At 39.9% G+C, this 16,230-nt stretch overlaps 1 protein-coding gene across 1 annotated transcript in view; it reads right to left on the bottom strand.

Moving 5' to 3' along the window:
* Positions 1-16,230, bottom strand: part of CAST (calpastatin) — a 134,122-nt gene that overhangs the window by 94,093 nt on the left and 23,799 nt on the right. Inside the window, 1 exon segment of the mRNA XM_007466871.1 lies at positions 4,171-4,242. Coding sequence (XP_007466933.1) covers positions 4,171-4,242 — 72 coding nt within the window.

Genomic DNA, 16,230 nt, shown 5'->3' on the forward strand with positions numbered 1-16,230 from the left:
CCTCCCTTTCAGTCTGTATGTGTCTCTAGGTCTGAAGTGGGTCTCTTGTAGACAGCATATATATGGGTCTTGTTTTTGTATCCATTCAGCCAGTCTGTGTCTTTTGGTGGGAGCATTTAATCCATTTACATTTAAGGTAATTATCAATATGTATGTTCCTATTCCCATTTTCTTAATTGTTTTGGGTTTGTTATTGTAGGTCTTTTCCTTCTCTTGTGTTTCTTGCCTAGAGAAGATCCTTTAGCATTTGTTGTAAAGCTGGTTTGGTGGTGCTGAACTCTCTCAGCTTTTGCTTGTCTGTGAAGGTTTTAATTTCTCCATCATATCTGAATGAGATCCTTGCTGGGTAGAGTAATCTTGGTTGCAGGTTTTTCTCCTTCATCACTTTAAATATGTCCTGCCAGTCCCTTCTGGCTGGCAGAGTTTCTGCTGAAAGATCAGAGGTGAACTTTATGGGGATTCCCTTGTGTGTTATTTGTTGCTTTTCCCTTGCTGCTTTTAATATGTTTTCTTTGTATTTAATTTTTGACAGTTTGATTAATATGTGTCTTGGCGTGTTTCTCCTTGGATTTGTCCTATATGGGACTCTCTGTGCTTCCTGGACTTGATTAACTATTTCCTTTCCCATATTAGGGAAGTTTTCAACTATAATCTCTTCAAATATTTTCTCAGTCCCTTTCTTTTTCTCTTCTTCTTCTGGAACCCCTATTATTTGAATGTTGGTGTGTGTAATGTTGTCCCAGAGCTTCTAAGACTGTCCTCAGTTCTTTTCGTTCTTTTTTCTTTATTCTGCTCTGCAGTAGTTATTTCCACTACTTTATCTTCCAGGTCACTTCTCCGTTCTTCTGTCTCAGTTATTCTGCTATTGATCCCTTCTAGAGTATTTTTAATTTCACTTATTGTGTTGTTCATCGTTGCTTGTCTCCTCTTCTAGGTCCTTGTTAAATGTTTCTTACATTTTCTCTATTCTATTTCCAAGATTTTGGATCATCTTTACTATCATTATTCTGAATTCTTTTTCAGGTAGACTGCCTATTTCCTCTTCATTTGTTAGGTCTAGTGGGTTTTTATCTTGCTCCTTCATCTGCTGTGTGTACTTCTGTCTTCTCATTTTGCTTATCTTACTGGGTTTGGGGTCTCCTTTTGGCAGGCTGCAGGTTCGTAGTTCCCGTTGTTTTTGGTGTCTGTCCCCAGTGGCTAAAGTTGGTTCAGTGGGTTGTGTAGGCTTCCTGGTGGAGGGGACTAGTGCCTGTGTTCTGGTGGATGAGGCTGGATCTTGTGTTTCTGGTGGGCAGGTCCACATCTGGTGGTGTGTTTTGGGGTGTCTCCTGACTTACTACGATTTTAGGCAGCCTCTCTGCTAATGGGTGGGGTTGTGTTCCTGTCTTGCTAGTTGTTTGGCATAGGGTGTCCAGCACTGTAGCTTGCTGGTCATTGAGTGAAGCTGGGTGCTGGTGTTGAGATGGAGATCTCTGGGAGATTTTCGCCATTTGATATTATGTGGAACTGGGAGGTCTCTTGTGGACCAGTGTCCTGAACTTGGCTCTCCCACCTCAGTGGCACAGCATTGCCTCCTGGCTGCAGCACCAAGAGCCTTTCATCCACACGGCTTGTAAAGGTTCTGTCCAAGATTCTGGAATCTGCATTTCTTCATCAAGTTCTGGCTCCTGCTAGTGTTGGAGGGTCTCCTGCAGAGGCAGGGGTGGCTACCTCTCACCGTGAGGACAAGGACACTGGCAACAGAAGTTCTGGGAAGTACTCCTTGGCGTGAGCCGTCCGAGGGTCTTCCATTAGCCCCACCAAAGAACCCGGGTCAAGAGTCTAATTTCTATAACCTCATTAGTCCTCATTATTAATTTATTAAAATTTAAGCACTAAACATCTTATAATAATTATTTTGAGTTATTCAATAGAAATATCTATGCCACTTAAGTGCTCTGGATCCTCCAAGCCCAGGACTGCATGGCAGAAGTGGTGTTATTTGTGCACATAATTACTGATTTTGTAAGAACTCTCATAAAACAGTTCTGCAATACATGGTAACCATTCTATCATTAAATACTGAATCTTTAATACAGACTATGATTTTCTTAATAGTTGTAAAATTGTCACTTTAACTTTCGAGTTGAATGTGTCCAGAATCAAGAAAACCAGGCCTAATTCTCACTGCCAATTGTATTTACTATTTTGTCATGTCATGTGTTGGGAGAATATTATTTGCCTGTGTGTGTTATGATCATTAATTGTGTAATAAAATGCTTCAAGTGATCACAAATGCTATTACCCCCAGCTTTTCTGAATGATGCATGGGAATGATCATTTTTAGGTGATGATGATACCGAGCCCTTTCAATCTGGCATCAAAAGACAAAATAAGAAAAACAAGAAAGCATATGTATTTTTTTCTTCTAATACTCTATAAGAGTTAAAGATATGGAAAGGAAGGAATGAAGAATTAAATCCTGGAAAAACTAATATTCAGGAAACTGCTGAAGGAAATTGAGTCAGGAAACCACAGTGAAAAAGAATAATCGAGAGGGGCTTCCCTGGTGGCGCAGTGGTTGAGAGTCCGCCTGCTGATGCAGGGGACACGGGTTCATGCCCCGGCGCGGGAAGATCCCACATGCTGCGGAGCGGCTGGGCCCGTGAGCCATGGCCGCTGAGCCTGCGCGTCCAGAGCCTGTGCTCCGCGACGGGAGAGGCCACAGCGGTGAGAAGAAGGCAGTGTCAGAAGCCAAGGAAAGAATTACAAGTTTGCCAGTAAACTAAAACAATAACTATGTGGCTAAATGTGTCCACCTCCCAGTTACAATCCCTCCCACAGCTTCCTGAGACCTAGCAGGGTTTGGGGAGGATGGCCAAATTCTTTGTAAGCATTCTACCTTGAAATGATTGGATGATACTCCTGTATGGAAAAATGATGGGAAAGGGACTGCTTCTTACCACGAAATTCAAGGGAAAAACAAAAACAAAAACTAAGCACAATTTTCCACAAGGTACCGACCCTCTAGGAGTTTAGGTAATGAAAATTCTAGAAACCATTTACAAATGATTCACTAAACCTCATGAGGCTGGGGTTTTGCTCATGAGACTTCTCATTTAGAGGCATAATTTAAGCGTAAGTTAAATAAAGGTCCTAATACTGTAAAAGATAGGAAGTATACGGAAAATCTTTTTTAGTTGGAGACCTCCAAACAATAGAATATGAGGACTACCGAGGGCAACCGCAGCAGAGACACATTTGCCCAGCCTCTTCTCATTTCTCAGCTGAGTTTTACTTTGGGTACTTTTTAGGGGCTAGGAGAGCAGCTGAGGCTCCAGAAGGCACTAAAATACGAACTCTTCACCAAGCAAGTAACATCCATGAGAAAGTCCACAGCCCTCCATAGGAGAGCTACCAGTTTTAAAGGAAGAATGCTTATTTACAATAGTTGTATAGGCAAGCCTGAAATAGGTTAATGTTTTTGATAATCTTGGACATACTGGAAGATCACAAGCTGAAATGGGAGGAACAAAACTATTTTATATATTGAAAACTACTTGCTAAAATGGTAGTTACATCTTCTCTTGCAAGATGAAATTTCAGTGATTTTTATAAGTTGCAAAGCTTTGTAGTGTCATATTACCAAAGAAGGCTCAATCAGAGTTTATAAGGTCCTGGACCTTGTGTGAACTGGAAACCTGGCTTTGAACCCTACCTCCGTCTTACTGGCTTTGTGATCTTGTCGAGGTTACTTAACCTCTCTGAGCCCAGGTTTCCTCAGGTATAAAGGAATAATAATTATAAGGTTGTGGTGGGATTACCTAAGATAATTATACAGCACACTTAGCAAAGAGCCTGGTGTGGTTAATACTCATGAAGAAAATTTGGTGTGTGCAAAAGTCAAATATTATTTATAGATATTTGTGGTAATAATGAATATTTTTGGACACATTATTACATGCCAGTAAGAATAATAACATAAATGGCTTTGCGAGGTTTTAAATCATTCAAATCATTAGTAAAAAATTACATGCCTCCTGCCTCACACTACCCCCACCAGCACAGAAATGGTACTTTGTTCAAAAATTTTCAGTGATATATGGACACTGTTTACCTTCCCTACAAGTCCCACCCACTAATGGTACACCTGTAGAGTAGGGGTCTTTTCTTGCTCAGGAAATTACTGACCTTGGTGACCGGAGCTGTTCCACCAGCCTGAGTTCTGGAGGGTTGATTGCTCCCAAGCTTTGTCGCTTTTTTCTGAAAATAGGAAATATTAGTTTCTATAGGAGACGACATCTTCACAATGTAGTCAAGTGTAAATTTTCCTATCAATACAAATATCTTTTCAAGCAAAATTGAGACTAATATACTAAGCACACAAAAAAAGAACATGTTTTTATTTTTTCATGTCTTTGCCAGAAGACTATATAAATATTAAAAACAAAGAGTATTGTACATTGAATAGTCCCCAGTTGTTCAATATTCAGTGGTTTGGAGCACTGCAGAAATCCTCACATGGGAGTTGTCATTTTCCACCACGGTGCACTCCCAGAACATCATCGCTCACCGTGAGAAAGTACGTGCTTTCTCTCTTACCCTGAGTGCTACGGAGAGCAGATGTTAGTACAGCCTCCACAGAGGGTGACTTAGCAGCAAGTATCAAAGATGGCAACACATCTAAAAATTTATCTTAGGGAAATAATATGACAAGAGCAAAAGCCTTTTTTCTTCAAATATATTCATCACAGTATTCTAACATCAAAAAGCTAAAAACAATATAGGTAATAATGAATGTTTATTGAGTTCTTACCATGTGTCTTACCATGTGTTTAATTATTCTACTAGAATAATAAAATTATAGGTAATAATAGAATAATAATCCTCTAATAATAGAGTATAGTACAGCACTATTGTCAGTGCTCTGTTTAAGTACCATGTGTTACAACGTATTTAATCTTCAAATTACCCAAAATAAAGCTGTTATGCCAATTTTCTGGGTAAGGAGATGGAGGAATGGAATGAGTACACAACTTGGCCATGGTCACAGCTAGTCAAAAGTAGCATGTCTGCTTCAGACCCTATTCTCTTACCTACCTACACTGCCTCCCACATAAGGGGTTATGTTATGAAGAATTACAGGATGAAATATCATATGGTTATTTAATGATCAGGTTTAAAAGAACATTCCATTAAATGCAAGTATATTATTAACATTTCACATAAAGAAATGTCACATTATAAAATAACATGAATGATATGGTCTCAAGTTCATATGGGGTTATCTTCTGATAGTGGGGTTAAGAGTGCTTCATTGTGCTTTTTTAAAATTTCTTATATAACTACTTAACTGTTGAAAGGACAATAAACGAGGGGGGGAAGGTAAAATACACAGTTGCTTTCTCAACAAGGACTTGATATCTTATATCTTTTACTTATGAATATCTGTATTTCAAAGAAGCAAGCGTATAAAGTTTTATAATGTAAAATGGTGACAGTATGATCCAACATCTATAAAATGTGAAGACTGTACTGTAAGAATTGAATACAGGAGGGATGATCATGCTAATTAAGTGACATATAACACAGTAAAGAGTTGTATGTCCACATACATACAACTTCTGAAAATTTTTGAAAAATATATAATTGAGAACAATTTGGTTGAATTCTTTAACATTTACAAGATATTTAGCAAAATTTATGTTGCTTAACTTTGTGAAAAATGCCTGCCATGGAAGCTTGAGCTGAAGCCTTCTTTTCCTTCAGGGCAAATACTACCTTAGCAACAAGAAAAGACAGAACTTAGCTTGCTGTCCTCAAAGTACAATCTTTATGTGTCCGCTGGTTGACCATTCTCAGAGCACTTCAGGAAGATCCCCGAAACAACAGGGTGGACACATTTTAATAAGATGGCATCTGAGGGCCTTCAGAGGCCTTTGCAGAAGCCAGGTATTACCTGTAGACCAAATAGTCTATCCTAAGCATTCATGCACTACCATCAACCAAAGGAAGAAAATAATCCTAGATAAATGGGATAGAAATAAAGGAGGCTGCTAAAAAGTTAGTAATTTGAGTGTGATATGGGAGATGGTAAAAGGAGGGGATGGCCTAAATTTTATCCATATCACAAGTCTCTTTTCAAAATACAAGGTGTCTTAACAAATAGCTTCTGATAACCATAATGTATACATGGATTCAGTGTAAGGGGTTGGATATAAGAAATGAAGACAAGAATACAGCATTGGGGTTATTCATTTTAATCTCATTCTCCAATTCAAGCTCTTCATTCTCCAGTGAGGAGACTGAAGCCCAGAAAGGTCAGGTCAGTGTACACTGTTCCATAGCTGCCCCACACTCTAGCTGTTAGCCTGTGGTCTCAACTATAATCAAGGAAGGTCCCATTGAAATCCCGCACTAACTACAGCTCCAATTCTCACAATCAAAATGCACATACCAGACTCTGATTTATCTACAACACATTAGCTAAGATTTGCCCGTGAGAATTAAAAAACTTGCTTTTTGGCTGAGTTATATACTATTAAGTTAAAAATAACTATTTTAACTTAATACACATGCTGATTGTTTATATAAACTCAGCACACATGCTGATTTTAATTTTACCTGTATATAAACTTAAGATTTACTCTGAAAAATAAGTTATTAATAAATTCAATATTTTTAAACTCAACTGAGGATATCTCAGATTTCCTGTGGGTATGACCTATTGAAGTTTGCCTTGCCCTCTGAGCTGCCTGAATTACTTAGTTTACAAAGGACCAATTTAGTTTAGCTGAAACAAGAGTAGAATTTGTAAAAATGATCCTCTATTATCTAATATTTATAAAGGCCTTAATAATGTCAGGCACTTAAAACACAACACAAAAGCTTAGAAATGCACATACATACCAGAGCACAGACCCCTTACTCTCAGATTAGTAACCATACAGATTGTTTTGGCTGATATATGATGTGGTTCTCTCTTCAATTGTGTTTGACTTCATGCATCCCTCTACTTATTGGACAGACATGTATTGAACCCTGGCCAGGAGCCTGGTCCTATTCTAGGCAGTGGGGATATAATGACCAATTAAACAAACAAAAAAAGGTCTTACTCTCTAGTGCTTACATTCCAGTAGGAGGACTCAGACTCTAAATAAGTCAACAAAAGCCAAGATGATTTCAGAGAGTGATGAGTGCTATAAAGTCAATAAAACAGGGTCATGTAACAGAGAGTGGCTGGCTGAGGGTTCCTTCAGACAGGATAGACAAAGAAAGACATTTGACTGAGACCTGACTATAAATAAACCAATCATGTAAATGGGGGGAAGGGAGGCATTCTAGGTGGATAGAGTAGCACATGCAAAGGCCCTGAGGTAGGATGGGATGGGTTTGGCAAGTTGGAGGAACAGAAATATGTTCCTGCAGTTGAAACAAGATGGGCACAGGCATACATGGTATGAGATGATACAGGATGCTGGATCAAGATATTTGGTCTGAAGTGATGTGGGTTCATTATGACCCCGCAGTCAGGTGTGTTTGGGATCATCAGTTTCTTCCAGGCCTTGGCTTGCTTCCTGACCTTCTCTGAGTACCATCTAGTCCTTGTGAGTCCTCCTTCGCCTCCATGTGAAAAGTTCTCAAAGTCCTTTGGCTTCACATCACCTTGTACTTAGTTTTGCAGTGTCTTCCTCACCCTCACTCCCGCTCACCTTCACCATCAGCATCGGTCCTTAGAAATCCCACTCTGGCCTGGATACATTTCTCACCCAGGTAGGTCTGCATATTCACAACTCTGATAGGGCTGGATCTACCCTCAGATAGAACAGAATTCATTTACTCAAAGTAAGTGAAAACTCAAAACAAGCTCACTCATATAGGATTCTGCGTTTGTCTTAACACACAGGTATGCTGTGGTCTCTAAAAGATTAAGATGTTAAATGAGAACACCAATCCTAGGATAATTCAAATTTTGAGTTAAACTATTTTTCTTCATTTCCATAAACCCATAGACTAAAGGTTACTGAGCAGATTTTCCCTTGCCATTCAATCACATTCTCTCTAATATTTATGAGCACTTCTTTGTTTAACTTAAGTTTTATAGAAAGGAAATGGTCAGGAACAGCTTGCCCTCATCCCTCTATATCAGGTCGCAGGCCTGGCTGAGTCATTCATTCCTTGCAGGACAGCCTGTCACAGGGCCTCAGTCCTGATGATTGACAGGGGCAGAAGTATAATCGTCCACACCAGATTTACCTCTACTGGACTCTAACCCCAGGACATCAAGTCCCGTCCATTTACAGAGAACTTGTGTGATTTCTCCTGCTTGGGTGCAGACTCCTGAGTATACACAGGTCCTGTTCCCATGGACTATGAATCCACACCTTCTACTGGAAGCAGTCTCCCCCATCGCAAAAGAGGTTCAGAGTCTGCCAGCCAAAAGACTGGTAAAACAGGCAGCTCTGTTTGCACAGACAAGATCGATAAAGAATGCACAGATTACAGACTGCCAACAAACACATGAAAGAATGCTCAACATCATTAATCATTAGAGAAATGCAAATCAAAACTACAATGAGATATCATCTCACACCAGTCAGAATGGCCATCATCAAAAAATCTAGAAACAATAAATGCTGGAGAGGGTGTGGAGAAAAGGGAACACTCTTGCACTGCTGGTGGGAATGTGAATTGGTTCAGCCACTATGGAGAACAGTATGGAGGTTCCTTAAAAAACTACAAATAGAACTACCATATGACCCAGCAATCCCACTACTGGGCAAATACCCTGAGGAAACCAAAATTCAAAAAGAGTCATGTACCAAAATGTTCATTGCAGCTCTATTTACAATAGCCCGGAGATGGAAACAACCTAAGTGCCCATCGTCGGATGAATGGATAAAGAAGATGTGGCACATATATACAATGGAATATTACTCAGCCATAAAAAGAAACGAAATTGAGCTATTTGTAATGATGTGGATAGACCTAGAGTCTGTCATACAGAGTGAAGTAAGTCAGAAAGAGAAAGACAAATACCGTATGCTAACACATATATATGGAATTTAAGAAAAAAAAAATGTTATGAAGAACCTAGGGGTAAAACAGGAATAAAGACAGAGACCTACTGGAGAACAGACTTGAGGATATGGGGAGGGGGAAGGGTGAGGTGTGATAGGGCGAGAGAGAGACATGGACATATATACACTAACAAACGTAAGGTAGATATCTAGCCAGTGGGAAGCAGCCGCATGGCACAGGGAAACCGGCTCGGTTCTTTGTGGCTGCCTGGAGGGATAGGGAGGGTGGGAGGGAGGGAGACAAAGAGGGAAGAGATATGGGAACATATGTATATGTATAACTGACTCACTCTGTTATAAATCAGAAACTAACACCATTGTAAAGCAATTATACCCCAATAAAGATGTTAAAAAAAAAAATGCACAGATTAGATCGATCCTATATGCTGCTGTAGGAAGACATGAATGGAATTAATGGCATGCCTTTCTTGTATGTTTGTTGTGGTTCATAATAAAAGGTTTTATTGAATGAATCAGAACTCAAGTCTTAAAAACTGTTTTCAAGTAACAGTGAAATTCCAAGAGCCAGGCAGAGCTGTGTCATTATCTCCTAAAATCTCAGGAAAGGCCCCTTAAGTGAGGCCTCATGTCATCCTGAGACCTAGTGAATCTGTAAAGAAAAGTGCCGAATTCTCTAGAATAATGGTCCTACTTTTTGACACATGTGGCAGGAATCCTGGCTGCACCAAATGCCAGCTGTGAGACCTCAGGCAAGTTTATGAGCATTTCTAAACACTAATTTTCTCACCTGAAAAATGAGAATAACCCTGCTTGTACCTCAGAGAGCGACTGAGAGGATTAAATGAGATGAGGTATGGCCTGAAGTCTGTGGCCCGCATGTTGGAAAACCCCGCTCTGAAGAGAGAGGCCCAAGGCCTTGAACAGGTACCAATGGGACAGACTCATCTCTCCAGGGCAACCCCAGTGCATCTAATTTCAACTCATGTGGGGTCTTAGTGGCTGTTGAGAATTTTCTATGAGCTTTTGTTATTTATATAACAGAAAAACAGTTGTTTCTTCATTGGATAGAAAGTGATTTTTCTTTAGGACTAGCCATGATTCTATTAATGGATGCAGTTACTTGGAAACAGTTTGATCCTTTTGAGGTTTGCTTTTAAGCGCTGCTAGGTTGGACAAGAGCAGCCTTCAGATAGAAGTAATTTGTTTTCAATACAGCAATGATACCCTTCTGAGTACTCTACCCAGTGACTCCGACTGGTGAGAACATGTCCTGATCCTGGCCTTGTGTGAGGTCTGGAGATTACGTGAAAGTATAAATGCAATGCATCTAAGCCCACAGTCAGAGATACTATGATTACTCAATAAATGCTAGCTAAGGGAAAGCCGAGACCAGTTCCAGGGTTGATGCTGAAAGGCCTACCTAATGAGTTAGGCCTACCAGAGCCAGATCAGCAGGTCCTGATATTCGTGCATCAGCTGTCAAAGATGACGGCCCCTCTGGACCTTGCTCTGATAGGTCCCATAGGTGTCATCACGGTCACACGGTGTGTGAGTGTGGGCGTGTGTGTGTGGGGTGTGATTTAGGGTCAACAAGATCTGCAGGAATAGACATGACCTCAATATGTTTCCTGAGAGTGGCAAGGACCCTGCTGAGGTACTACAGGATTTCAGGACAGGACATGGAACAGGTGATTTCAACAGCCTTGGTGGCACATTTAAATATTAGTAAAATATCTGGAGAACACTAAAACTCATTAGTAAATGAACAAAGAAGTAAGTCGGTGACTAGGCTTATAAATGAGAAAAATTGAACTCAGCTTCATAGTAAAAGAAGGTACTTCAGTCTGTAAGCTGGGCCACAGCCTCCTTTCAAATACAGCTTTGTTTCCTTTTTACATTAATGATGTTCTTATGTAAGAAAATTTGGATTAAAAAGTAAGGAGTGTTTCTGCCTTAAATAACTAAAGAAAACCCTCGACAATTATATGCAACAGTGGTTTTCAGAGGCTGGACACCAGGCAGAAAGGACAGTATTCCCTGTGAGGGAAACAAACCAGGGGCGCCCTGTGATAGCCACAGCTAACTGCCTGCAGAGTTTCCAGCCGCCGGATCATGCAACGGCTGTCTGTCTCTCTGGGTTGAGGAGATGGAGCTGGGAGTTTGAGGGTCAAGGGCACTCGAGGGGCTCAAAGGGAGGGCGCCAGAGAGGAGAGCTACAAAAGTGAGCTCCAGAAATCTGCATGTGCACGCCTGTGAGGAGAGCCTGAGTCTGGGGAAAGACCACCCATAAGGAGCAGAGGCATAACCACAGGGGCTCCCAGGGACCAGGAATAGGACATGTTTCCAGCAGTCAGAATCACTGGGTAGAGAATGCAGAAGAAAAAGTAGGACTGGAATTTCCCTGGTGGTCCAGTGGTTAAGACTCCACGCTTCCACTGCAGGGGGCACAGGTTCAATTGAATAAGAAGAAGAAAAAAAAAAAAAAAAAAAAATGTAGGCCTTCTCTAAAGGTTGCTCTGTTTTAGCCAAACAAAGATTAAAAGCAAACCCCAAAGGATCAAAGTGTTTCCAGGTAACTTAACTGTGTCCCAGAACAAAGCTCAGGAAAACTTAAAGCAACAATAATAAAAAACACTCAATGCAATATAAAATTCATATCTGTTTATCATCTAATCAAAAATTACATGCCATGCATAGAAGCAGAAAAATACAACTTTGTTTTCCAAACACAGGAAAATATAATGTTTAAAAAGCATAGTATCTTTTTTTTTTTTTTGCGGTACGCAGGCCTCTCACTGTTGCGGCCTCTCCCGTTGCGGAGCACAGGCTCCAGACGCGCAGGCTCAGCGGCCATGGCTCACGGGCCCAGCCGCTCTGCGGCATGTGGTATCTTCCCGGACCGGGGCACGAACCCGCGTCCCCTGCATCGGCAGGAGGACTCTCAACCACTGCGCCACCAGGGAAGCCCCAAAAAGCATAGTATCTTGATTGCAGGGCTGACTACGTGAATCTACACATGTAACAAAACGGCATAGAACTATATATACGTGTACCAATGGCAGTTTCCTAGTTTTGCTATTGTACTATAGTTGCAGGAGATGTAACCAATGGGGAAGCTGGGTGAAGGATACACGGCACCAGCCATACTATCTTTGCAACTTTCTGGTAATCTATAATTATTTCAAAATAAAAAGTTTTTTAAAAGTATGTTCAGGAGAGACATAGCAAATATTTTTTTAAAAACCACCCAAATCAAACTTCTAAAGATAAAAATGTCTGAGATAAAAAATACACTGGGATTAAGAACTGATGAGACATTGCAGAAGAAAAGATTAGTGAATTTGGAGATATAGCAATGGAAACTATCCAAAATGAAACAGAGTGAAGGGCTAGAGGACAGGGAACAGAACATCAGTGAGCTGTGGGGCAACTCCAAGCAGCCCATACATATACAACCGCAGCCTCCAAAGAAGAGAGAGATGAGGAGACAAAACAAAATATTTGAAGAAATAATGGTCAAAACATTTCCAAATTTGATCAAAACTATAAACTCACCAATCCAAGAAGCTCAACAAATACCTTTTAAGAGTGAGGAGCTGGGTACGAAGAAAGGGTCAAGTTGGGTTTTAGATTCCCATCCCCCAAAGATTCCAGTGATAATGAAGTCAACCTGTGGGTGAGAGTTCTTCTGCCCCAGCTAAGACACAGTGTCTTTCCCTGCCATGAAGGTGTCAAAGAGTTCCTGAAGGTTCCAATCCAGTGATTCTCTTCTCCACCCCGAAGTGTGAGAAAGGGAGCTGGTCCATATTTCCACCAAAGTAATAGCCCTCAAGAGAAAGCAGGCTAGAGATTCTTCAGTTTGAGATAATCCATTACATAACACATTAGATGTTATATTTGACAGAATTTGTGAGCACACAAATACACAAGAATGTCTGCGTTAAATGAACATCGAAACCCTCAAGGGTTCAACTTGGTAGCTGACACATTCAAATAATTGCTCAAGCCATTTTTAAAATCCTGTTTGTTGAATGGTCTTCAGAAACTTCAACACATTATTTTTAGCTGAGTTTTTTTTCTTTCTTAGCATTTTCTAATCAGTGCATTTTTAGATCAGTGGTGTCCTAGGCTTGATGAAATGTAGTATTTGTCAGGATAAGAATTCTCATTAAAATATATGTTTTGACACATTTGTTGACAAATCAGTTCCATTAGTTAATAGTCACCCCCTAGAATGAAAAGAAATATTGTGTTTCCACATGAAAACACATGCTTTATTGGAAAACAGTATCTAGGAAAAGACTGTCTTTCAAAGGGAGGTCAGATACCCCAACACTAGCAGTTATAAGGCTGTGACTCTTATTTGCAAATGTTCGTTTACACCATGGTTCTAAGTAGTCTACAAACAAGTACAAGTTGCTATGACTACAGAAGGAAGTATAAATGGGTGCTACCCCCAATGCAATTTGGTAAATAGGATATGTTAGTCCCCTGGGAAACACTGATAAATAGGTCATAATTATGTCTTATTATTAACTCACAACCTAACATAGAAATTTACTCAATACATGAAACATTGCCTCCACAAAGCCCTTAATAACACACGTTATGGTGGCCAGCACTGAATTTTTTTTCCTGATTACTCAGTGCCATTCATCATCTCCAAGTGGAAGTCCTTGAAGTGGTCCATCTCACGTCTTTCTAGTCTCGAGATGGCTGCATTGACTGGGAGTCAGGAGAACGCTATCTTTCTCCTGGCTCTACCTCTGCTATGACTTAGCTTCCTTCCCTGCCTCATTTACTATCCACAAGGAGGGAGCAGCTGTGCCTACACTTACATTTTAGATCCAAGGGAACGGGAATGATTTAACCTTGTTTTATGATCTTCCTGAGTAAAAAGAGGGTATAATACAATGAAGAAAGAAGGCAGTGAAAAGTTAGAGAAGTGAGTTACAAAAATTGACAACAGTGGTAAGAAAGTCTATGGAGTTAGCTTTAGGCAGAATTCTGAAAATAGATAATTTTATGAACAATTTTGGATACTAGTTGAAAGTATAGACTCTGGAAAATATGTTCCATCCTGGCTCCACTATTATATAACTGTGTGACCCTGGACAGGTCATTTAATCAAGTTGTGCCTCAATTTCCTCATCAAGAGAATGGGGTGCTTGTAAGGTGTGTGTGTGTGTGTGTGTGTGTGTGTGTGTGTGTGTGATGCCTACATACGTGTTAGCTATCAATATCAAATGATCGATAGTTCTCTACTACCTTTATCAAATCTATAAAAGTAGTTCTTACATAATTCGTTTTCCCTCTTATTAATCTACTTCTCACCAAAGTGTTAATAATTAATATATTATCCCTCCTAGGAACATCCACAATTTAAAAGAGGACCCAAGGGAAGGCAATGCTTAACTCAAAGTTTAAGGAAGTTGCTAATGGTGGAATTTCAGCCATCAACAACAAGCCAACTGGGAAAATATTAGATGATGCCTCCTGAATATATCTACTCGACAAGACTGCCCCCACCCCAGGGGTGGGGATGGTGTGTATCTCTAAACCTCTTTAAGTTGTATGTCACTTTTTTTTTTGGCATTCTTGTAATTACATATGTATGTCCTTTTCAGAGAAAAAGATCAGTTTTCATCGGATTTTGAAGGGACCATAAACTAAAAATAATTAATAATCCTTGGGACTTCCCTGGTGGCGCAGTGGTTAAGAATCCACCTGCCAATGCAGGAGACATGGGTTCCAGCCCTGGTCCGGGAAGATCCCACATGTTGCGGAGCAACTAAGCCCGTGCGCCACAACTACTGAGCCTGTGCTCTAGAGCCCAGGGGCCATAACTACTGAGCCCGCGTGCCACAACTACTGAAGCCCGCGCGCCTAGAGCCCGTGCTCTGCAACAAGAGAAGCCACTGCAATGAGAAGCCCGAGCACCACAAGGAAGAGTAGCCCCTGCTCGCTGCAACTATAGAAAGCCCGTGCACAGCAACAAAGACCCAATGCAGCCAAAAATAAATTAAAAAAAAAAAAAATCCTTGCCCTCTAAGTTGCCTTAGTGCTTAAATCCTAATTCTCTGTCCATATCTAAGAGATGCACTTCTAGTCAAACACATGCACATGTGCACGCACACACACACAAGGTGATGGCAGCCGCCTTACTCTGGAAGGTTCCAAAGGAAAAAGACTCACATGTAAAACACTTCTCCCTTTAAGGTCTAAGCAGACGGATGCATAGATTTAGTTTTGATCATTGTTAAAACACTCTCTTCCATTATTCTTTTACTATCTATGCTGTTTATTATTTTTTTCCCTCTGATTAAAAAAAAATACATTTAGAATAAAGAGAAAAGTAGTAAGAAGAAAACGTAAATTACTCCAAATTTTACCAATCAAGACAACTACTTTCAGTTATTTTTCTATTTTTATGCAAATACAAAAATATGCACCATCTGTTAAATATACGGAATTGTTGGTCTTTCATCATTTTTCTTTACCTAACATAAACACGTTCCTCCATTGTTAAATGTTCTTCAAAGCATGGTGTTAAAGATGCCTTAGTCACTATGTTTGTGCTGTAACTTCACCAATTCATTATGGCTGTACATTTGTTTCTCCCCTAGTTTGTTATTTTTATAAATAAAGCTATGGAGAATATCTTTGTACATAGTTATCGAGTACACCTCTGATTATGTACTTGAGACAAATTCCTAGAATTGGAATTTCTTGGTCAAAAAGATTTAATTTTTTTTCTTATTCATGACTCTCAGTCACTTATTTCTCATTTCTAAATACCATTTATGTCTTCATTAAAGGAAAAGTTTAATCATATTTTTAACATTTCTAATCTTATAATTTTTAAGTTTTCAAATATTTAAAGAAATTTATATAAAAGTCAAAATCAAGGCCCTTTCTTCTTCACACACACACACACACACACACACACACACATACACACACACTCCTAACATGCTCATTCAGAAAAACAAAGTCGGCAAGGTATTATCACTGCTGAGACAAGAAATATTTTATTCCAACTGAACACTGTACAAGAAATTTCCTCCTTTTAACCACTGGGTGTCCCCTGAAGTGTATGTTTAAAGTAAGACAGCTATTACCAGATCTATACAACAAACAATTCAGCAACGTCTCATTGCATCGCTGGTAGTAAGAACCCTCATTTTTTTTTTTTTTTTTTTTTTTTTTC

The sequence above is a fragment of the Lipotes vexillifer genome, unplaced genomic scaffold (genome assembly GCF_000442215.2).
Source record: "Lipotes vexillifer unplaced genomic scaffold, Lipotes_vexillifer_v1.1 scaffold364, whole genome shotgun sequence".
NCBI lineage: Eukaryota > Metazoa > Chordata > Mammalia > Artiodactyla > Lipotidae > Lipotes > Lipotes vexillifer.